General features: G+C 36.0%; 1 protein-coding gene across 1 annotated transcript in view; it reads left to right on the top strand.

The window, feature by feature from the left end:
- Positions 1-25,159, top strand: part of LRBA (LPS-responsive vesicle trafficking, beach and anchor containing) — a 419,275-nt gene that overhangs the window by 299,073 nt on the left and 95,043 nt on the right. The window contains exons 45-47 of the mRNA XM_009890761.1: positions 5,275-5,415; positions 6,615-6,734; positions 23,331-23,483. Coding sequence (XP_009889063.1) covers positions 5,275-5,415; positions 6,615-6,734; positions 23,331-23,483 — 414 coding nt within the window. The remainder of the gene's footprint in view (positions 1-5,274; positions 5,416-6,614; positions 6,735-23,330; positions 23,484-25,159) is intronic.

Raw genomic sequence — 25,159 nt, 5'->3', positions numbered from 1 at the left:
TACCTGTGTCTGGGAAAAAGTAGTTTTACTCGGATGATCAGGAAGTCCCACCGACAATATTACAAGTATTGGCTAGTTCTGGGAGTTAATTATGTGTTGGTTATACATAAAGTAGCTAGACAAGCAATCCTCTAAAAATGCAGGTGTGGTTAGATTGCAGCAGAGTATACAGCATATTTCCGACAGTGAGAAGGCTAACACTGGAACACTGAACACATTTCAGATATCTGTGTATTAGAATACATTGGTAAGCGGGCAGGCTGCAGAAAAATCTTAAGGCTGGAAGAAATGCCTTAAAATGGAAGACCTGAAGAGCTCAATTTCCTTTTGTTTATTAAAAAGTCTAATTATAGTCTGTAAGTATCTTTATATACAGAACATACTGGGTAAGAAGAGACTCTGTGATATGTCAGAGAGAAGCGTAGTAAGATTTCTTTGTTAACACACCAGTAAATTCATAACTGAACTGAAGTACGTATTTTTTAGAATGAGGATCACAATTATCAGTAGAAAAAGCTTCCAAGAAAAATAGCAGATTGTCCACGCAGACAAGGGTCAGATGTCTTTCTGGAAAGCAGGTTGGCCAAATACAGCTCATGCTATAATCAAGTATAAACAGTTGGGCTCAAAATCATGTAATGGAAAGGCATTTAATGGCTTGTCATAGAAACACAAGGCTAGATGAGATGACCTAATGGTCCCCCTGGTCCTTTAAGCCCAATGAATATATGAAAAATATCAGTAATGAAAACCAGATAGTCATCTTGAAAAGAAACTGCATGAAAAACAAACTTCATACTTGGCAAGGATGCTACAAAACATAATTCAATGATACAGACAGTTGTATGCACAGGAATCCAAATACCTGGTTAGATGTGGATAAGAAAACAGTGTAAGAAGTCACAAGGAAAAGCATTCCCTCCTTCCCCCCCCCCCCCCCCCCCCTTCCCCAGCGTGTGTTTTGTTTTGTTGGGTTTTTTTTTAATATTTTGTTTCTTTCCTTTTTTTTTATTTTATTTTTTCATGGTGAAGAAGTTTTGAAATACAAATTTCAAAGAATAATATTTTCATTAATTTTTAAATCTTTCTGTTTGTACTGGTCAGCATGGACTTCGTTTCTGGAACTGCCTACTTTTCAGAACTCACAGGCACTTGCACAGATCTCCTGATTTACAGCAGTAATTGTTAAGATTGCCGTCTTCACTGAAAGAGTTAACAGTTAACAGTGAAGAGCAAACTATGGTATCTTGAGTACTTAATGTTTGCAGTAATTAAATACACTTTACTGCTATGATACTGTAGTCTTTCATGGATTTTGAATATTAATAGGTTAAAAACTCTTCCCAGTATTACAATGGATAGGAGACAGTAAAAGTGCCAATGCTTGTTTTAATAACAGAAGCCTGTGTAAAAGCCAATAACAAAAGGAAGCATGGGTGAGAACAGGGTATGTCTATTTATTTGGAGTAACACTATTTAAAAAATAAAAACGCATTCAGTAGGAATAAAAAGCACCTCTTTTTCTTAATTATCAGGGAGTGCGGTGATAGGACAAGGGGTAATGGTTTTAAACTGAAAGAGGGTAGATTTAGATTAGATATTAGGAAGTTGTTCTCTACTGTGAGGGTGGTAAGACCCTGGAACAAGCTGCCCAGGGAAACTGTGGATGCCCCATCCCTGGAAGTGTTCAAGGCCAGGTTGAATGGGGCTTTGAGCAGCCTGATCTAGTGGGAGGTGTCCCTGCCCACGGCAGGGAGGTTGGACTAGATGATCTTCAAGGTCCCTTCCAACTCTGAACGTTCTATGATTCTTCTTAAGTGTGTAACTATAAATAAACATATTGTAATTCTTTCTTTATAAGACTTTGCTTTGCTTATGTTAGGTCATTACAAAACGTGTGTATGCTTGAACAAGCGAACAGAATCCAGGAGAGATTCTGCCCTATGTAGAGGAGCAGTGAGCACTCTACTTTCTTCTGTTGGCTGCAACAGGGCCTCTTCTGAAAATGGAGACAAGATGGGCCACTGTTTCAATGTCTGGCACAGAGTAAGATTAAGAACCAACAAGTATAACTACACCGTAGTGTCTGGACATATTTAACAGCAGTAGATGGTAAGAGTCAGTGTGTTTTCTCAGTTATTTTTCAACAAACCATTTTTCTTTGTTGTGTCTCAAAGCAAGCAAGCAAGCTTGGTCCGAAGACTGAGATTTACTATATTCAGTTCTTGGTCAAAACGTAAGGCTTATTTGTTTTGAGGTATTTCTAGATTTGAGAGCACTTGAAAAATTAATATCAAATGAGTTTAGTTTTTTTCAAGAATAGCTTCCAACTTTCATATTTGTAGCACATGTTGTTATAACAACCACTTCAGGTCAAAAACCTGGTGATCATACCTTTGGAAAAGAGAAAACAAAAACATCCTTACCCCAATTCTTTGTCCAGTTTGGACCCTTTTTTGAATGAAGCCTGACTTGAAAACCATATGCATTATTCATTTTTCAATACAGCTTGAAAACTTAACAGTGATTTCTTTTTTCATCTTGACTCCTGTAATCTCATCCATTGTTTTTGCTTGTTGGAATTTTTCTACCTCTACTTTTCTTCCTCCTGCCCCCGCCATCGAAATACGTATTTTTAATTGGTGAACTAGTATCTAATTTTCCTGTCTGAAAACGTACTGCGAAGAAAATATATTCTAGAATTTCTGGATATGAAAGCTTTCCAGCTTGTTCTTCCGTAGTGGTCTGTAGCCATAGGGAAACCATGTTGAGTAGTGTAAATTTGTGGTCTCACAGCTACATCTAGCATAGCTTAGTTTGGAGTTACTCTTTTTCCCTTGGCGTTTGCCCACAGGGGAGGGAATCCAGTATGCAATCCTGCTTCCCTGTTAATTTTGAAATATGAAATAATTACAAATTTTCAGTGAATTTGGTTACTAAAATAAAAGTCTGAGGGTATTTGAATATTCCTTGTATGTGCTTTATTCTGTAGCTCAAGCTTGGTTAACTGTTCACAGTGCAGCGTAACACAGTAGAATCACCTCATCCTTAGAAGCAGTTGTCAGAAAAATATGGGCCTGCCTGGTAGAATGTATTAGCCCAATACATTGTCTCCATTTTATTATGAAGCTGCTGGGGAAGCTGTGATATACAGCACTGTCATTACAGATCTATTGTTAGAAGGGTTCTACAGTCTTCTGTGCGCTGCCATTAATTTATAGCAGTAAACAATATGTAGCCCTCCAACTGCAGCAAAGCAGAATCTTTTAATGAGGTGGATGTTATTACCACAATAAATCAGTGCATTCGTGTAATGTATAATTCAATGTGTGTATTCCCACTGTAACTTCTCTGAGTAAGCTGATAGTGTATCATTGTCAGTGCACAGCTCCATGGTTCTTTTTTTTTTCCCTAAGCTTTCTTTCATTTGGGGACTTTTTTTATTTGCTTGCAAATAAATGTGACATGTCTTGATAGTTGTCCTGTTGCAGGCTTCAGAAACCAACTGTAACAATAACAGCCAAAATCAATACTGTGGATTCTGGCTATATGGATCTCTGCATGATACCATATTTTTTTTTTTTTTTTAAAGAGAATGAAATCAATTCTAATTGGGTTTAGCTTTATATTCAAGGAATGTAATTCTATAACTATTGATTTGGGCTATACTCATTTAGAGAGTAATAAAAATAGGGACAGATAAAGAGAATGCATAAAATGTCACAGAACCATACAGCACAACATTGTTTCTATTTTTAATTTATATAATTTGTCTACCAATGACCTTCTTTCTTCTTTTTTCTCTCAAGCATAGCTGAGTCTTTAGGGAAAATCAGTACAGATGGAGATTCCAAAATGGTTCTTGCAACAAAGACTTCTTGGAGTCAGTTTCATTCTCCCCTGGAATAAATTTGCTAAATCAGATAAAAATCCCTTTATACAGGAACCACTTCTTTTAAAGGGTTATATTTCAAATTAGTGAACTGCAAAAATAGTAATTAGCCTAAGATGTTTTTTTTATCCTACTGCAATGTGAAAGCCGCTCTAAGTAAAAAATGTAAGATTAGATCTTAGGTCATTCATAGATCTAATCTAGAAGAGAAAATACTTTGAAGCTGGTATACCAAATTTCACGTGAGCTGCAAAGAATCAGTTATTTGAATACTAATAATAGCAGACATAGTTTTTCACTTGAACTGTGGTTGAATTAATGACTGATGCTTTTGTTCAAGGACTTTTAAAGTTTTTCCTTACCTTGTAGTGTATTCTTAAGTATATTTGAATGCATCCATTGTCTGTAGAGATGGGCATAATTTACATTAATAACACACAGTGTGCTCAATATATATACAAAATTGTATTGCATACGTGTTTTGCACATATATACAAAGATATTGTAGACTTCTAACAGCATTTTACATGTGGACCAGCTAAATTCACCTTTGTGTTTCTCAGTCATATATGTCACCTGTACTCCTTTTTCCAAATCCTTTATGTAAAAGTCTGCTGAAGAAGTACACAGCAATAGATAACAAAATATTATATTTCTTACATTTAAATAAGTCCCTGGGTGTTCATGTCCTAGGTAAGACCTAACAAAGAATAACAATGTTAGTGAAAGCGTGATAGACTTTTTTAGTCAGATGTATGTTATTTGTTTCAATGTTTGTTGTTGTTATCAATTTTTTTATAGAAATTCTGCTATTTTATTTGTCTATTTTGAAGTTTCAAGTTTTATCCATTAAGTAAAACTTGTATTGGGATGGGAAATAGAAAGCATAGAAACAAGAACGATAATATCAAAATTCCAAGCCCACTGTTAATATTCTTCCACCCTATCAGTCACTGTTTTTCCCCAAAAAATATTTAACAATTTTTCTCGTTCTTGCCTGCCAGTTGCTTAATAGTGTATTCAACATGCACACATATCCACAAGCACACAAGTTCACAACTCTTTGTCCAAGATATTCCACTGTGAAGCATTTTTTAGTCATTAACTTGAATCAGTAGTAAATAGAAATTAAGCCTATATGAATGCAGAAGAGACTTTTTTCCAACCAGCCGCGTGCGTGTGCGTGGAATCCTGGTTTGAAATGCACAGATCTGTTCAGGTGCTTATAGAATTCAACATCTGCTTTCCCAAAACACCAAACCCAGTCTTCTCCAGGCGTGCTGATAATTCTGGTTACCAAAAAGAGCAAGGGAAGTATGATGCGATAATAGGTCATGTTATCTTTATTTACTTAATGTATTTTTTTTTTACAAACCTTGTAGCCTATTGGAGCTTTGAACCCAAAGAGAGCAGCGTTCTTTGCTGAGAGATATGAATCATGGGAAGATGATCAGGTTCCAAAATTTCACTACGGCACACATTATTCAACTGCAAGTTTTGCACTCACATGGTTATTAAGAATTGTAAGTATATCTTCTAAAAATTCTTTTGCTTTAAATGATAACGAAAGGAACAAATAGCTAGGAATTAATAAACTAAACCTCAATGGCATAGCAGAGTACTGAAATTTTCTAGTAATTGTAATCAGTAATGTAGGATAAATGTATTCCAAAGTTTGCGGAGAAGTTTTTTTTTAATTTTTATGGCACAGCCTTTTAAAATCAGTACAGCTTTTTCTCCTTAAAAATTGCTTTATAGTGTACGTTCTTATACTGCTTTAAACATGGTTAACTTTCCTTCCTTGCATATTTTCTGACTGGACCATGTACTGAACATTTGTGGTTCTTACTGAATGTATTTTATTTTCACCTCCTAATGAGTGTAAATGAGTTGGTTTTTGATGATCACAAAATTCTATGATGTAAATAATTAGTTTTTAAAAATCTGCTGCAATTTAGATGGCAGTAACTTTTCAGATGCTATATATTGATAACGTATTGGTTAAACAATGCATTTTTCTATAAAACTGAAAGGCGATTTATCTCATAGAAAGTAATTTCTTTGGGAAAGCATTAGAAGCACATCATTAATTAAAGCTTGTTAGAATGTACAAGCATACATAAATCCTTGAAGTAATTTATAGCGCTTAGCTAATTTCAAGCAATTATCCACTAATATGTGCTTAAGTGTTCTTTAACTAAGAGGAGGCTTTTAAATCTTTCAAACATTTTTCTTTTCTAAATCATAAATTACATATTAAACAATAACAATCATGAAACTATCGGTATTGAATTCCACCCGTTATAGGAATAGATTACTTTGAACAAAATAAAGTGCATGCATTATTTTTGTTACATGCTAGTTTAAAAAAAAATCTAAGGTAAAAATGTCGAGCATTTTTGTGTTTTCAAGAGCAATTTGTGTCACAACTGACTGTAGCTTTTCCTCCAGTCTGGAAATATTTTCTTTTGTTTTTATTTGCTTTTCTTTGTATGCCCGGAGTAGGAATAAAAAGCATTTATTGAACAAATAAGCATCAGTTTTTATTTCTCATAGCTGGATAATAGAATTAACCCTTTGCAATCAATCATGTGTCTGCCAGAAGAATAGCATCATTAATAATGAAACCCCAAAAGAATAATCCCTTTTTTCCTTGAAATTCCTAAAGAAATACATTGCTGTTTTTAATTAATCTTTTTTTTTTTTTTTTTTGTCTATTTAGGAACCCTTTACAACACTTTTCTTAAATCTACAAGGTGGGAAGTTTGATCACGCAGATAGAACATTTTCATCTGTTTCAAGAGCGTGGCGCAATAGTCAGCGTGACACTTCTGATATCAAGGTAAGAACTTTCCTGAAAGGTGTTAACATATTTTATACTGCACCTGCCTTTAATGAGTTGTGATCACAGGACCACAGGAGATGAAAAAGGGGAGGAAGAAGATTGGGAGCTATTCTACCATTTGGGAAAAGATGCAAGAGAGAAGACACATGGTTTTACTTCTGTTAAAATATTTCAGTGAAATCTTTTGTAAAACTTTAGCAAACATTTTCAGCCCTGAGACCGAAATAAGGCAAAATTGACCTTTGTGCTACAGATCCGTGTTTCACTTTTTGTTCCTCTGCACAAGTTTTAAGTCTTTCAAAAGTCAATAGAAACTGGTATAGATTTTTAACCACTAAGTTTCATAAATACTCTGTTCATGTTTCTGCCCTGCTCAGATAAGAATTTTGCAGTTAATATTCATATTACTTTATGTAATTTTGGCTCTAGGCATTCAACCTCAGTTTGGGGCAATTTCTACAGTGGCCTGTTTCCTTGTTTGTCTATGACAAACAAGTGCTAATTTAGGTGCAGAAGGGACAAAAACTACTCTTATGATGAGGAATAAGTAGAAAGGGGTAAAGAGCTGAGAGGGAGATCTGGAAGCAGTCTCCAGAAAGACTGTATAGTGGGTAGAGAAACAAAGGGCTACAGAAAGCCAGTGTCTGAGGATACTAAGATGAAACAGAATTTAGCATGATATTGAACCTATCCTAACAGGGGCACTGGGTCTGGGAAATGGCAAGGGAACAAGAAGTGGGAGGAATAGAAGATAAATTAATCTGGTAATTAGTCATTGTATGGAAAGAGACCTACAATTAAGTGGGTCAAGAAGCTAAGGCAGGATCATATAGAAATTCCAAGGGCAGAGGTTTAGGTAGGTAGCCATTGAAGGAAGGAATGAGGTAAACAAATGGAGTCTGGGATCTGAGGAATATTTTGAACTGGGGAGGAGAACAGAGGAGACAAGGATGCTGGCAGTGGTGGGAAAGCTTTGTTGACCTCAAATCCAAGAAGAAGGAGAAATATCAGAATTGGTTTTTTAATGGAAGGAAGGATAGAAACGTATTGTGTGAAGAAAGTCAGAGGCTAACTCAAGAATGTTATGCAACTAGCAAGAGACATAAGTAACATGAAATAATTCTCTACATTCATAGCGAGGAGAAAATTAAGGAAGGGGTTAATTTGTAGATTAATGGAATGAGAAAATTGTCAACTGATAGTGCTTAAAAAGTAATGTCTTTCTTGCATCTGTGAGTCCCACAAAAAAGAATCAATGGCAATCAGTGACTAGTGGAATTAATACCACTGATAAAAAGATACGATGTCTAGATCAAATTGGGAAAGAACAGTTTAGAAAATACAAACACATTAGATTTTTTTCAAATTCACAGGTTATTTTAAGCTTCATTCTCTTGTACCTACAAGACTGGCAGGCAAAATTTCAGAGTGCTTTTGGGTTTTTTTTTGAGAAATGGAGAATTATAAAGGTAACTATGGTGGACAAATGAAGTATTTCATTTTTAAAAAGGAGGAGAAAGAGAACCAAGATATTATGATTGGAATTTAATTACAATTCACAGAAAAATACTTAGCAAATAATCAGAGTATGTTTAAATACCAGGAAGTTAACAAGGAGACAAACAAATGAAACACACATTTATCAAGAAGAGATTATGTCAAAGGAATCGCAGTTTCTGATGAGAAAAGGTAACAGACCTTATAAACAGAGAAGAAGCAGAAGATGATCTTAGTTTTTGACATTGTCTCATGAGCGAGCTGGGAAAACTTGTTGTAAAGGAATTCTCTGTATTTGTAGAATAGCTACCAGTGGTTTTTTATTAAAATTGAAAGATATATTGAGTGGAATTCTTCTTGATAATAACAGGTTAGGCCTCAATTTCCCTTGATATTGGATTGGAAGGTACTGGAAGTGCAGTGGAATTGGAAGCACTTCTTGCAGAAGGGAGAAATGATTTGAGAAAGTGTTAGATGAAGTTTATTAGGGAAAAGTGAGAATTGTAATTTTCATGCAGATTCTCATACAGTTAGGTACAAATATAACACAAGGAACAATCTGCTGTGCAAAAAAACTCTGTAGGGTTGTAGTACATCACCAGTGCATGTGAATTAACAATATCATGGTATAACAAAAGATGAATAACATTTCATAGAAGATACATCAGCAGGACATAGTATAACTTTCAAAATGTATGAAATAAATCTTCAGCTTTGCCCAGCTTTGCTAAGGTCTTATCTGGAGTATTACATCCATAGTTGTGGCCTAGTTGGAGAGAATGTGCACTGGAACACAATAACAATGCAAGGTCTTGAAAATAAAATGAAAGACTGAGTAGCTATGCTTGGTTTTCTTCTAAAGAAGAGAAGATTGAGGAGGAACTTAAGAGTCTTCTATTACATAGGGACTGCTGCAAGAAAGAAAGGAAAAATCTCTGCTGCCCATGCTGGACAGAATAAGAATTAATGGATTTAAATATCAGGGAGATTTAAATTAAATGTCAAAGTAACCTTTCTAACGGAACAAATAAAACCTATGAATGCTTCCCTGGCAATTAGTGTAGTGAGGGTTTTTCAGAAATGCTTAGATATCTTTTGTAAACGTTGTATGTGCAAGCTGCTACTGCCTTTAGAGGCATTGCTACTGTTATGGATGACCTCTTGAAGTTGCTTGCAGCTTTCTGAGTCTGTGAATTGCCATGACTTACACTGTACTACTATGAATCATCTGAGTGAGTATTAAGATTAACTAGAGGAGTCTGTTTATGAGACTGAATGAGCAGCCAGGAAGGGGAAGGAGATAGGATTTCCACAGGACGTGTTAAAAGACTCAGGACAGAAAAAGTTTGAAAATGCACAGAAGCATCTTTTTTGGAAATACCTGTATCCCCAATAGTTCACTAAAGCTGTGAAAACCAGATTTCCTGATACTCTGTTCTGCTCTATGTATGTATGGTTTGGGAAATGCATGGCTAAAGTGTCTCATATGCCTCTGGAAGTTTTCTACATGCAGAATTGCAATGTATTAGCTCACTAGTGCTTGAATGTGTTTAGTTGACACATGCATTAAAGAGCCTGAATAAAGTAGATTATTATGTACTCCTGTAGTTAATAGTAACATCATACTGTATACATGCTTGTAAATGGAATTATTTACTAACTAATTAAGAAAATCAAATTAGATGTTGCTGTCACGATGAAATTAATGACAGAAGTCTTACTTACATGGTATGTTTTGTTTTACTGTTTTCACATGTCAAGAATATGTGCAATTGAAGTAGTAACTTCCATGGGAGACAATCCATGGCCAGCTAGAACTTTTTGTCTACCTGTCTTGCACAATGTATATACATGTCCGCATGCACGTATGTATTCAGGAAGGAAGGAGGAGGAAGACAGGGAAGAAGTTAAATGAATACAGATCCCTCTGATTTTGATCCCCGCCAGGCGAAATGAAGAGTTTCCAATGTTTGTTGTTCCTTTAGAGTTCCTTTCCTTCCTACTTTAAAGTCAACAAATATTATGAAACACGACACCCATAAGTTTTAGACATTCCCTGTAATCTTGGAGTATCATTCTCTGTAATCATTTTATGACAGTATTTTCTCATGGTCTGTCCTGAAAGGACTGAGTGCACATCATTTGCACCTTAGCGTACAATATTGTAGTCAAGCAAATGCCATTTTCTGATTCAAGTTGAGTTCTGATATTATTTCCTTGTAATTCTGGACTGGAAAGCTGCTTTCTGCATCACTAGAGTCAATGGGATGATGTCTATAAAATTAAAGGAAAGGAAAGAAAGCCCGTGTCAACTACTGTCATCAGTGGAGATCTTAGCATTTCTAAATTATACATTAATAAAGAAATTGTGTATAGAAAAGCTGTCTAATTTGTATCCGCTTCCTTTACAATAGGTTAAAAAAACGGAAGTGACATTTTAACCATCTTGTATGGTAATGTAGTAGAAATACTTGATGTTAGCAAAGCAAACTTTTTAAAAAATAGATAGCCTTTTTCTTTTGATTGTTTCCAGAACTTGGAAGATGCTGCTTACTGGCAAGAGCTAGTGTGACTTCCTTGAAGTTTGCAATTTGCAAACACTAATGCACGAATGATTATTCGAAGGTTATTCAAAAGCCTTTGACATGCAGTATTCTTTTCTAGTATCAACATGGTTTTGGACTGTCTTAATTTGGTCCAAGATTTTGGCCAAATCAATATGCGATTTTCTTCTTAGCTCCATGTGTATAAGAATGTTTTATGTGAGCAGAGTTCATGCCTGTCTGTGAAGACTGTGCAGTTGCATGCAAAATTAAGATTTTCTCTCATGTCATTTTTAAGAAAATTAGGCACTTGAGGGGCGGCTTTACTTTTTTCACAAAATGTTTAAAAAGAAACATATTTTCTTGCACTCTCATTTAAGAGACATTGTCATGTGTTACCATGTGGTTATTATATATTTTTAAACCTATATTTTCTGTATGCCTATTATAATCCAATGCGAACTGAATGCAACTGGTGTATTGGAAAAGAAGTTTTATTTCAAGAAAAATTTTCATTTTTACGTTTACGTGGAAATTATGCAGAGCTGAGATGAAAAATAACATCAAGCAAATAATAAGAGCATTTAAGTAAAAAATGGCCTTCTAGAAAGTCTGCATACAGACATCTCTACGTTACGTTCTAATCTTTCCCCTCCACAGGAAACAGTTTTCTATCTGTGACAAAATTATGAGATAAATCCTGAATGTTGTATTTGCAGCAGCAGGCCAGTCAGTTTGACTGAGTGATGAAACATTTAAGTGCATTAAAATAATTAGGGACTTCCCTTTTTATTTCATAGGTAGGCTATATTTTACTGCTTTGTCTAGTATTTTTAGCAGATTCCTCAGCTAAATTCTTCAATCTTTTTCCTTCCCTTTCCAGTGTTTCAGATGGGGTTGATGTATTTCTTTTTGGGCTAAATATTAAATATTTTTACAGTTGAAAAAAATCTACTTGTGTTAAGGCATTGTTATTTTCATTATGATCTGTTTGAGGTTGTCCTCAACCACAACAGAGGTTGAGCAGTATGTAGTTAAGAAGAATGTCTCACTATGTGATTTAATAATTATATATTTACAGATGTTTGTTCTGCTGTGGATATGTGTTCTGACAAAAGTAAATGACTAAGTTCAAACTTCATTGGAAATATTAATCCATTTTTTTATTTCAACTTTGAATTTTTCTTGTGTACTTTTTCTGAAGCAGCTGAATGCAATTCTAGGTGTGATGCCACTTAAGTGCAAAAAACACGTGTCCCCTTTAAAGACAACATAGAGCTTGTTTGTGTTCAGCAGTAGATTCATTCTTGGAGTAGCCCTATAAAGAAGAAAATAATTTTTGCTGTAAAAGATGTCTTCATAAGTGAGATGAGGGCAATAAAAGTTATTGCAGAGGAGTCACTACTTAGTTAAGGACTTGAGCTAGATTGAATGACTTGAGGGAGAAATCTCTTGAATATTTAGGTATAGATGGACATGGAAGCATCATATATTACAAGGAGGAGTAACATGAGCGAGCTTGGGAAGCAACTCTGGTATCTTGTTGGCTGGTATCACTTCAACAGAGAAAGCTAAAGCATATGTGTGGTCACAGCCAATCTTTGTCAATACCCTATGAAAGCCTTGGATCAATGATCAAAGCAGGAAACCAATGCTGCACTGTAGTATAACCTTTGGTTGAACTTTTCAAATTTTGATTTCAAGAGGTGATATGTTGCGTAAAATTTAATCTCCTATTTTAAGTTAAATCTTCTGCACTGAAGAATATTAAAGGTATTTCAATTCTGTGAGAGTACCAGTTAGTACCTTTAAAGTACTAGACAGGCATGATCATTAACCCATTTAGTTTCTTCTTCATTTACATTATTAGTGCAAACAATCCTGGTTAGTTTTGTTAGTACTGTGTAAAAAGTAAACACGGATAGCCTGGCAGTGTTTAACAGAAAAATAGTTTAGTTTGAGGCTTGGAGTAAGTTCTGGAATGTAGAAGTTAAGTCTGTCCTTTTGTGTTGCTGTTTTTCTTTGATGAATGAGTAGATTTGCACATATCTGTTCATAAGCAGTTGTTATTTCTGGTTTGGTAGCTAACCTGTTGTGATAAATTTATTTATCATTACATTTACAACAGCATAATTATTACCCTTGTTGCTTGTTGCATGTATTTTCTCTTTTCCAAGTAGTACTTTGACGACTTTTTTTTTTTTAATACCATATATACAGTTTTTCAGGATCATTTGAAATTCTCATGCTGTCTTCCAAATAGCTCTGTTGCCTTCTTAGTGTCATCTGGAATTTTATTACTACATCTTCTATGCCAGGTCATTAATGAGGTTATTGACCAGTATTAGGAGCAGGGCAGACCCCATTACCTTGTCCTTCCAGTTTGTCATTGAGCTATTGATAACTTCTTTTGGAATATGGATTTCCAGCTTGGGTACTCCCACATTATTGTAACCTAATCTCATCCCCATTTCTCTACTTTGCTTATAAGAATGTCATGGGAGACTGAGACAGTCTCAGAGGTCTTTCTCAAAAGTGAAGCAACATATTACCGCTTTTTCTTTCACCATCCACTATTGCAGTTACATTTTGAAAAGAAAATTAGATTGGCTTAATGTGATTGGTCTTTTACCATTTTTAACGAAGTTATGGTCACTACTAGAGAGTTATGTACTGTTCTCCATGCCTTTCCTCTACTCCTTTGCGTGTGTTCCTTATACGTGTGCTTATGTGTTGGGGCTTTTTTTTTTGGTGCATTTGATTAGTTTTGTTGAAAAGGAGATGCTAGAAGACCATGAACTTACAGAAAATTTTAGTAACCTCCAATTATGCTGTTCCAGATTGTTCCATCATAAAATAGGTACTAGTTTATGAAAGTCAGTCTTGTGATATGACACACATCAGTGACAGCTATCGTAAGGCTGGTGTGATAGTATTGGATAGCTGAATTCATATCTCATACCGGTGTGTTTGGCAAGTTACGATTTTTTATCTTGTCCTAAGGTTCTCATAGTATAGAACAGCTTAATTTTTAGGTTCAGAAATGCTATTTTGGCAGGTTAACTGTCTTGTAAAACTCAGTAGCATCACATTGTTTTGGACAATTTTTCTAAAATCAAGCTTCATGTTTAAATCTTTTGGAATTGTAACAGTATTAAACAATGTCTGCTAGAATGTGTAAATTGTCTTGGACTTCTAGGAGTGTACTAGTGTTACAAAGTGGTTATCTGGTGTATATAAACACTAGTGAGATTGGGGGAGAATGGGTTTTGCCAAGTTTCTCCAGGATTGTCCTAGGAGGGGACAGCTTGAGAAGCAGGAGGATGCTAAAAATACATCATGATTTCATGATGAATAGGATACTGAGATTAAGAACTAAATTGTAACTTCAGTGATAATCATGGGTGTAAAATGTTGTCTCAAACCATAGACTGTAATAAAAAAAGAGGTCTAAAAGTAGCCCTTTGTCTTCTCAATTTTCCTCCATTTTCTAATTCATTGCCTCTTAAGTCATCTCTGTACTAGTGGCTAAAGTTGATCCTGGACAAAAATGTTTTTGCTACAGTCAGTCTATGGGAACTGACAGTCCCAACTTTGAACTAGAGTTAGCCTGTGCTAAACCGAGGGTTCTGCTGCCTATAGGACATTCTCAACATCTACTTGAATCTATCATAGTACTGTTCTTCGGGCTTTGTAACTTGTTCTTAGAAGGAATAAAGAAAACATTGTCTACAAGTATGCAGTATTTAACAAGGTCTGTTGAGTTTTGGTGCCATGACTTCTTAATTAGACAGGGGCATTAAAATATAGCTAGTGCATCTGATTAACATTATTCAAATATTTAAAATTAAAAGAACAGTTGCAGTAAAGTAAAAGCAAAATTAAAACATTTAATGCATTGATCTCATTGGACAGATGTTCAGATAATTATATAATGTGCCCATGTGTCTCAGTCCTTTACTATTTCTTAACTTTTCTTCCTTTGCGGTATGTATTTTGAGTGAAATAACAACTTTCAAAGCGTACACAACTAAAAGCCATCCAGGCTAAAGTTTTCAGCTTTAAGGGCTTTTTCAGCTTTCACCTGAGTTCTTAAGGGCCTATGCAAAACATTTATTAAAAAAAATTAATCCATTGACTTCTGATATAGAAATGATGCAGAAATCTCATCACAATATGTCCTGTAATCACACGTCTTTTTCACTTACTTTTACTGAAAAAAGCACATCCAGGGAAACTTCTGAGTATCCACAGGAATTACTGGGTCCTCTTTTTATTAGAGTGTTAAACCTGCCCCCATCTGTGGATTCTGATGCATTTTATCCAAACCAGCACCAACCGCGCAGAAAATCTTTGTTATGGTAGACAAGTTAGATCTGTAACCAAATATAAATAGAATATATCACAAAATAAAAATACCAGTAGTGTTACCTGCAGTCATAGATACTGCTTAGTTTCTGACTGTTGTGTGGATTACCAAGTCATTATTGGGTCATATGTTTTCAATGTGGAGTTTTGTATTCAGTGTGGATTTTTTCTTTCAAGCATGAGATTCCACAAGTCTTCAAGAAGACTTGAGAATCTGGACTCTATCATTGAACTTTATGGGCAATAAACATTAAGGTGGGCATTGGGAAAATTCTGTTTACCTAACAATACATCAGGGTTTGTATGTTTGGAAAAGGTTATTAATAGTTGTAATGTTCTATAAAGGAAAAAAAAATCCTTCTCTGCAAGTATTAGAACAGATGATTCTTTGTCTCCTATGGATTTGCTTCTTGCAATTGATTGACTCGTTTGTCAAAAAAGCTGTTAGTCTCAAATTAAGAATTTCTCAGTGATGGGACATTTATTATGGTGCCCTCTCTGTGGAGCTTCCATGGAGACTACTAAAACCTGAATTTATGCTGCACTTGCTGGGCCCCTCAAGACACACGTATAATGGCTCCACTCACCTGTTTATTGTTTTTTAAACTTGTAGGAACTTAGTTATCTTTATAACCTGCTGTAAAATTTGGCTAAAATTGACCAAGAAACATAAAATATTTTTGGAGGAAATGGAGGTTGCTATAGATAGGTCAATGAGCACACATGAGCTGCAAGATTGAATACAACTGATTGAAAGGCATGTTGAGCAGTATGTTTAAACTTTGGTACTAGAGGCAAGAAACGCTGGAGTTCCAAGCTGCTGGAACATTCAGAAACTGGAGGATGACAAATTTCATGACTTTCTTTAAAATATATATTAAAAAGAAAGTTTAAGCCCTGCAAAATGGCAACTCACGCTTATTGAAACAGGCTGCTTAACATGAGCATGCCTAAGACACCCTGTAACCTGATAAGCTTTTCTACATATGCTTTGCATTGTTTTATACTTCTCCATCTAATAGACTGGAGTTTCAAAAGTTACAAGGAATAAAGTTGCTGCCGAACTGGCAACATTACCTGTGTATAGGAGAAACTTCACGTCATATTCGTAGCAAGGTCACAAATGTCCAAGAGCAATGACTAGCAAAATTCAGAAGCAGGTACATAGTAATTCAGGTATTTAATCATAAACTGTATGTCTGGTGTAGCAAAACTTTTAACACATTTAGGATGCAGATCTTTGGTTTTCGTGAAAGGTTTGGTTTTCTGTAAAATTGTGCCAAGATCCATAACAGGAAAATAGTTTTCTGAGTAAAAAAAATAAATTTCTAAATTCAGTCAGATCCATGTATGCTAACCTGTGGGAATTGCAGTAGTTAAAAATATAGACATCTGGATGTATGGATCACAATGTTCCATCTGGTGTCTGTGGTCTACTTCTTTTATACCCAGGCATAATTGTATTGAAAATGAAACAAATACTTTTAATATCTGCTCTAAACTTTTTGCGTAGCTGTTGTTTGCTAAAGTCTGAAGGAGAATGACCAGAGGTCTAGAAAATGAGACCGGTGATATAAAGTTGACGGTTTTAGGTTGTTTACTTTGGAGAAGAGAGGAACGAGGACAGAGATGTAAAGTGCTTTTGGCAATGGCAGTCGTGATGTTTTTACCTTGCTGGGGATTTTGGCTGGCAGACACAGAGCATTTCTTTTTATGGAATCACAGAAGAGCCCAGGCAGAAGGGACCTTGAAAGATCATCTGGTCCAACTTTTCATGGGAAAGGGAGCCTAGATTAGATTATCTAGCACATGAGCCAATCCCATCTTGAAAACCTCCAGTGATGGGGACTCTACCACATCCCTGGGGAGGTTTTTCCACTGAACAACAGTTCTCACTGTAAAGAATTTTGTTCTCATATCAAGATGAATTCTGCTGGATACTTCCTGTTCCGGAGTGCGCTGTGCCAGCCTTGGTGCTGGGCTGTGTGCTGTCTGTGCTTAGAGCAGGAGGAGAAGAGTGGTCAGAAAGTGCTGGTGGGAATGGATCTTGCTGTCCATGAGGTAAAAGCCGCTCCTGTGCACTGATGCATGTAAAAAAGGGGCGACTGCTGCTTGTATTCAGAGTAGGACAAGAAATGGGCTCCAGCTGCAGCAAAAGCAGACTAGATGTTAGGAAGATCTTCTAGGGGTGTGGACAGATGAACACTAGAAACTCATAGGATCCTCGTCATTAAAAATTTTAAAAGAACAAGGCAGAGAAACATCTTTCAAGAATACTTGATTATAATTGTCTGTGAATGGAAACGTGGACAAGGTGACCTTTCAAGGTTTCATCTAGACCTTTTTGTGATTCAATATGGTCCTTTTCATGCCAAGTTAATTAAAAAAAAACGGAGGAATGTGCAACATATGCAACTTTTTTCCTCTTCCTCTGTCAAATTAACCTGAACTACATATACATAGTCTATAAATATGGTCAATAAATACCATTGCATACTTTTACATATATCCTTACTAAAAAATACAATAATTATCTGTGTATATAATCCATATATTGACTGACAGAATTTAAAGTGCCTTAAAAAGATGCATTTTTTTATTCAGTTAAGTAGTGACTTAATATCTACTTATTGATCAATAACAAATCAACTACTAATTGTGATTATCATACATTTTATTAATCTACTAAATAAACATTTGGATTTTTTATTTCTTTGCTTAATTGTAAATTTCTGAAGATTTTAATATTTTTCTTAAAGAAGGAAATATTTGAAATATAATCTCTTATAACATTAACAGCATGATAGACATTGACAAAATTCATTTTTTCATTAATTCAATTTAGAATTTTAATGGAAACCTGCTGAAGTATTTTTCTTACAAGTTGGGAGAATTTCAGGCAATGTTTTAGTTCTGTGAGAAATAACACATATAGCAGATAGAGGGACACTCATGGGTACTTAGAAATTATACTTTCCCACAGTCATGAAAATGATTACATTGAACTGTGATGAAAAAATGAAATTTGAATTAATTTAATATATTAGTGTATTTTTCCGAATGCCATTTAAGTCCCCTAACGGAGGAAATGGCAATATGAATAAAACCCTAGACTTCTAATATGCATTTTTATTATTCTGTTTGACAGGTTATATATAGGCTTAATATTGCTTAATGTGATTGTCAAATAATTTAGTTTGAAAATCTGGTATCTTATAAATGTTTTAATATGGTTAGGGAATCTGTGTCGCTGTTTCTAGACACCTTTGCAGATCATGTAACTCTGCTTCAAAATGCATCTGTCCATTATTTTCTAAACAAAAGAAAAGAATAAAATAACATTTCATTGCATTAAAGAAACAAAGTATCTTGTACAGATTTTTTTTATGTGTGGTGGCAAACATGAAAATGAACTTCCAGTGTTAAGCTGTCATTCTTATTGGTATTACTTGTTTGTAAAAAAATCTGTTTAGTGGAATTTCCTTAGGAATCATTGTTTCCACGTGGTAGATGGCAATTTTTGTTAGAGAAAAAAATGTATTTTAATTATATGCATAATTTTAGAAGCATTTTAATAAGAATCTTGATATAGCAAATTTTATCTTTAAATTTTAAAAAAAATATTTATACCACTATAAATAGTGTGTGTTAGATTCATGTTGATATTCACCATGAGCTCCTTCATCAGTTGTAAAGAAATCAAAACCACGGCAGAAGGAGTGAAGTATTGCTTATCGTAAGGATGTCTGTCTCTATCCAATAGAACTGATGAATTCCAACAGAGGAATTTCTGAAACTAATTTTCAACACAATTGTGCTAAAGTAAGAGCTTCAACAAATCATTTTCATTTTTCCGTGACGTCATATAAACAAAAGAAATGTGGGAAATTTTACTGTTTCTGTACATGTGCTGAGTGCATAAAATTTCAAAAGGGATTTGGTAGAATTAGAAAAAGTGTGATAGCAACTGAAATAGTTAGTCAGAAGGGAAGACCTCCAGAGGGAACGAGTCTAAATTGACTAGAATCCTTTAGCTTGCAAAAAGAGACCGCTGAGGAAGAATGTGATGATGGAAGTCTATAGTATCCAGAAGGGCATACAGAAGAGTGAATAAGGAATTAATATTTACTGGCTTTCACAATATGCATACTAGAACCATCCACTGGAACTGTTAGGAAGCAGTTTTAGAATAGCCAAAGGAAAAACCTTTGTAGATGAAACTGCAGTGTGGAACCCATGATTAATGATTTTAAAAATCAGAAGCACAGATTAGTTCAAAACCATTTAAGTGTAAGAAGCCGACAGAATACCAGGCAAATACAGTGGAAAGACTGTATTTGCCTTGTGTTAGTCTTCCAGTCCTTGTCACTGTTCCAGATGAGATACTAAACTGCCCTTCAGTCTGGCCCCTTGTGGCTGGCCCTGCATCTTCATGCGGTATTTGTGTGAAACCACAAGTAACTCTGTCCTCCCTCTCTCAAAAAACAAGCAAAAAAGTGCATTAATTAATCCTTTTAATGTTCTCAGGTGTCCAAAAAGTTCCATTGTTAATGGAGTTACGCATGTGAGTCAGCATCTGCTGACTTAGTGACAATCTATGCATGCAATGTGAATATTTTAAGAAAAAAGAGTCATAGAATCATAGAATGGTTTAGGTTGGAAGGGACCTTGAAGATCACCTAGTTCCAACCCCCCTGACATGGGCAGGGACACCTCCCACTAGACCAGGTTACTCAAAGCCCCATCCAGCCTGGTCTTGAACACTTCCAGGGATGGGGCATCCACAACTTCTCTGGGCAGCCTGTTCCAGTGCCTCACCACCCTCACAGTGAAAAATTTCATCCTGATATCTAATCTAAATCTGCCCTCTTCCAGTTTGAAGCCATTACCCCTCGTCCTATCACTACATGCCCTTGTAAAAAGCCCCTCTCCAGCTTTCTTGTAGGCACCCTTCAGATACTGGAAGGCTGCTATAAGGTCTCTCTGGAGCCTTCTCTTCTCCAGGCTGAACAACCCCAACTGTCTCAGTGGGTCTTCATAGGAGAGGTGCTCCACCCATCTGATCATCTTCGTGGCCCTCCTCTGGACTCACTCCAAGAGGTCCATGTCCTTCTTGTGCTGAGGGCTCCAGAGCTGGACGCAGTACTCCAGGTGGGGTCTCACCAGAGCAAAGGGGCAGAATCACCTCCATCTGCCTGCTGGCCACGCTTCTTTTGATGCAGCCCAGGATACGGTTGGCCTTCTGGGCTGCAAGCACACATTGCCGGCTCATGTTGAGCTTCTCATCAACCAGCACCCCCAAGTCCCTCTCCTCAGGACTGCTCTCAGTCCGTTCTCCGCCCAGCCTGTATTTGTGCGTGGGATTGCAGTGACCCAGGTGCAGGACCTTGTTGACACTTGTCCTTGTTGACCCCACAAATAAAATTGAGAAGGACTGTTAAGGACTGCAGTTACCAAATACATGAAGAATATTTGTAAACTTGATAAAAATTAAATATTTTATTACCAGGTTTATTGGCTGGTTTTAGTAAAAACTGTGGGCCTTTAACTAATGTTGTCATTTTCACCCGCATAAAGCCATTGAAAATTGGCACTAAATACTATTCAATTAGAATAGCGCAGTGTATCTGTTTGCACTCCCTTTTCCCATGTGTAACTGCCAGCACATGGTCAAGATAAGAAAATCAGATTATAAAGAAGCACCTTCTGTAAAATCGTATCATTATGGTGACAGTGAAAGACTTTCTGAAAACTAATTTCTGGAGTAATAAAATAGCATTTTATGAAAAGTTTCTAATAGTCTAACAAAAGTTACTGATAATTTTTTTAAGTTTCCAGGCAGCATATTGTTTCTGTGTAATCTAATGAAAACAATGTGTGTTCTAGAAAGCCAAATGTTTTCTGATCTTGAAAGAAACTAATGAATAGCTGTACAGATATATATAAAAAACAACCCCAAAACATCAGTAACATATGTAATGAGCTTATGTTTTAAGTATTCAGAATCATGGTATGGTTTCGTATTTGTGGTGCGTGCTGCTATCGAATTAATAGTCTGGTGTCTCTGCTTTTTCTTTGTTGTTTCTGTCTGTGATGATAAAAACTACAGAAACTTCAGTGTTACTTTCTTTTTGCCAAACTTTTGTCCTTGCTACATTCCTGTTCTTTCACTTATCCAATTAAATAGTTTCAAATCTCTTTTTATCAAGTACTTGTCAAGCACTTGGTACAGAAGCATGTTTTTACCCTGCCTAGTTAATTAAGGTGACTGTAAACAAAAAGATGTAGAATTCAAAGCCAAGCAGTGTTTCACACAAGGATGGAGGTGATAATAGCTTAATTCCTGCTTGATCTTTCCTGTCTTTGCCCTGGCTACTTCGGATTGACCTTGTCCGCAATCTGATGACCTCCCTGTTGCACTCGGCCATTTGGAAAGCTGCTCATGCCATAGCTGGCCCTGAGGGGCTATCTGGGAGACCACTGATCCATTGACCCATGTCAAGACTGGGTTTCAGATCTGATCTACTGAGCTTCTGACATAGCTACATACTACACCCACTCTAGACAAAGCCAGTGGGGCACTCTACTTTTTTTTTCTACTTCTTAAGTGGCATGCAGTTTGCATTTGCTGTATGGAAGACCAATTTTACACCAGTCATTTGCTATGAAATACACTTCCTGAAGCAATTACACGTATTGATCCTTTCTTTACAAAGGAAGTAAATTCTCTAATTTACTGGCTCAATTTTTCTAAATCCATCAAATTGCCAGGTTTATTGGGTGTATTTAAGTCTCAACATCAAGTTCCACACAAAAAAAGCACCTTTAAAAGATACTAAGGGTGGAAATATATATGTTATGTCTTAATAGGCTTTTTCTGTTAGGTGTTACGCCAGGACTTTTCAGACATTTATAAAAGCGTGTAAATAAAGTTCTAATCACATTAACTTACATCTGTTTATGTATATCCAATGCATATTTTATGAAATAAATGACAATTTATAAAGTTGCATGTCTGTTTGCAAAACAGGGAAACACTCTTCTTATCCAGGAGAAAATCCTTATGATTTTGAGCTTAATTTTGCTTCCTAGCCTGGGGTGTTCAATTCTGCACTAGAATGCACCATTTTCTGCTTTAAAACATTCTTTGTTTAGCCATTAGTATTACTTTGTTTTTCTCATAAGACTTGGAAATTTGTTCCCTTGCTGTATGTGCTTGCATTTTTTCCTCAACTGTGTTTGGCGTGGCAGGCTGTGCCTGCAGAAGTGCTGGGGCAGGTCAGCCGTGGAGGTGTTAAATGCCGCGTTCCAGTCCTGTTCAGCACAGGCCTGCCGAGCACGCTTGTTTAAAGTGGTGATGGTCCCAACAAGGAATTTGGCGTATACACAGACCTTGTAACCATGTGAAATTCCTTCCTTTTTTTTTCTCTTGTGTGTATGTGTGTGAGAAATTATGCGTAATTCTTCCCTGGACACCTAATTGAGTTAACGACCTTTCCATGAAAGAAAAATATTGACTTGATTCAGCTTTGACCGTGTGGTTTGTTTCTGAACATGCGGTAGAACTCCAGGAATTTTAGAATTTACAAAAAAAATTATTTGGGGGCATTGAACGATCTTAGATAATAGCCTAAACATTAAGTTCTTAGACCCTTTATATTAGAGAGAATAAGAATATAACGGGGTTTTACACCTTTTAATTAATACATATGGCGCTGCTTTCACCCAAACTACAGACTTCCATTTGTGCATTGGCACTTTAAAATGTGGATCATATTAAAATGTGAAAGAAGGAGTTTTCCCCAACTTCCTAATATCCTTGGTTCTCTGTTGCTTTCCACTAAATATTATTTGTACCATGTGATGTTCATTACTTTAGTTTTATAAGTTTCTCTGCGCATAGTATGCAGTTAAAACCAATGTTCTGCATTTTTTGTTTTATAGCCTGTTGTGTCTTAGTGTGTCCTGTTAAAAGCATGATAAGGATTTTTCATATTTAAAGGTTTAAGTTTTAGAAAGTATGAAAGAGGGGATTTCCCCTTTCTAGGGAGGGAGGGGGATGTCTGTGGGAAGATTTTGTATATTCTCTTTGCCTAATACCATTCTAATAATTATTTGTTTAACATGACAAAGTGCACCCTCTGACAGAATTTATAACGTGGCATTGTTTTTCATTTATCTACAGGAATTGATTCCTGAATTCTATTACCTCCCAGAGATATTTGTCAACAGCAACAATTACAATCTGGGAGTGATGGATGATGGAACAGTTGTGTCTGATGTTGAACTTCCACCATGGGCCAAAACCCCAGAAGAATTTGTTCGCATAAACAGACTGGTAAGATGGCTATCTCCTATTGTCTGTCAAGTAACATTTGTCTTGCAAGATTCCTCTGAAATAGTTTGGATCTCTGCTCGCAATATATAGCTATTTATAATTTACGTAAGACTATGGTTGAAATAATCTGAAGAAATGTTAGATTTACAAGTCTAGGAAGAAAAAAGGCACATAGTGTTGCTTGATCTTTAGAACAGCTCAAAAAAGTTTGAGTGTGGTCTAAATATGCAGGAGACGTTACCCTATTTGTATGTCAGCTCTTGTGGTTCTAAAGAGCTAATAAAATCATCACTTTACAGAAGACTTGAAAAAGCTTGTTTAATCGTAGAAATATTTTTCACTCCGATTACTTAAATGCAATTTCAGGGTGTTTTAATTTTAGTATCTATTTAACTCCAAAGATCAGTGAACGCTTCAGGAAAGAAGATTTCATTTTAAATCTTCTGGCACCTCTTCCATTTCTTCCATTATATTGATATTTTTCAGAGTGTTTTTTACAAGAAAATTAAACTAAATTTTCCTTTGCCGGCTTCATTCGCCAAACCAGCGTTAGTGTTCTCTTCCCTGTTTTGGAAAATCCTGTTGTTAGCAGTGCCTGTCTTCTTCACTGTGCCCCCCGGGCAGTGTAATGAATTACAGAATAGCTGTTACAGTACCATTGTTGGTATTTCAGCACATTCTCAAAGCTATTACATTAGACTCTTCTCAAAATGAAAGGATGCTGCATCAGAGGCACTCTAAAATAAATAAAATGGAGAAGCTTTTCTTTAATGAATCTTGAAAAATGAGGCTGCAGTTTTCATGCGGTAGTCAGCTAACTGGGAAATACTGAGTTCAGGCACGGAAACTCTCAACAACTTTTCAGATACCAGGCTTAGACTTGATAATGTCCTGATATTCCTTAGTTAAAAAATGGGAATCGAAAAAGTTCTGTTGTTGGCAGAGCATCAGACCTCATATTCATAAAATTTCAGAACAGTCACGTGAGAAGAAATCTGTGATTTATAAGTTATCAGAATGCTTTACACTGCACTTTTACTGGTGACGTGATACCATGGTCTTCAGAAATGTTATTTGGCCTAGATTTCTGCAGGCGGTTGTAGGGAACACCATAATAATCACAAATTATGTTAAGTGAATTTAGTGTTTTGCTTCGTATAGAGGTATGTGCAAATTTTATTTAAACGAGGTATGAAATACACTAACATTTAGCAGGACTACTTGGCAAGCCATACTCAAACGCAACTTTTGATCTTAGAGTTGTGCTGATAGGTAATAGGTTAGGGAGGTAGCCTGACACCTTTTTGAGCTTGGCCTGCGTTAGTGATTCAGGATAACCTGAGAAATGAAAAGCTGTGTTCTTAAGCAGACTTGTCAAAGGCAGCTTGTGGCCTTGATCTCTCACAACTGTGGTATTTTAGCTTTTGCATAAAATATAGTTCTCATTCTGTTAATTACGGATCTGGCTTTCCCCACTGAGAAGTTATTCTCCATCTCCTCTTCTAAGATTTTAGCTCTTCATTTTCTTTTCCTCCTTTCTAGCCTTGTTGCCAGGTTTTTCTCACCCTCACCTCTCTGTATGTTCTGACCTACCCTTCCCTCATCCTTCCGTCTTTTCCCAAAGCCTTTGCTACTAGTGTCTGGCTTTCTTGCAGCTCTCTTCGATATCTCTCACT

The sequence above is a fragment of the Charadrius vociferus genome, unplaced genomic scaffold (assembly GCF_000708025.1).
Source record: "Charadrius vociferus isolate BGI_N301 unplaced genomic scaffold, ASM70802v2 scaffold178, whole genome shotgun sequence".
NCBI classification, from domain to species: domain Eukaryota; kingdom Metazoa; phylum Chordata; class Aves; order Charadriiformes; family Charadriidae; genus Charadrius; species Charadrius vociferus.
The sequence above is the reverse complement of the archived record's forward strand: the minus strand, read 5'-3'. Positions and strand labels throughout refer to the sequence as shown.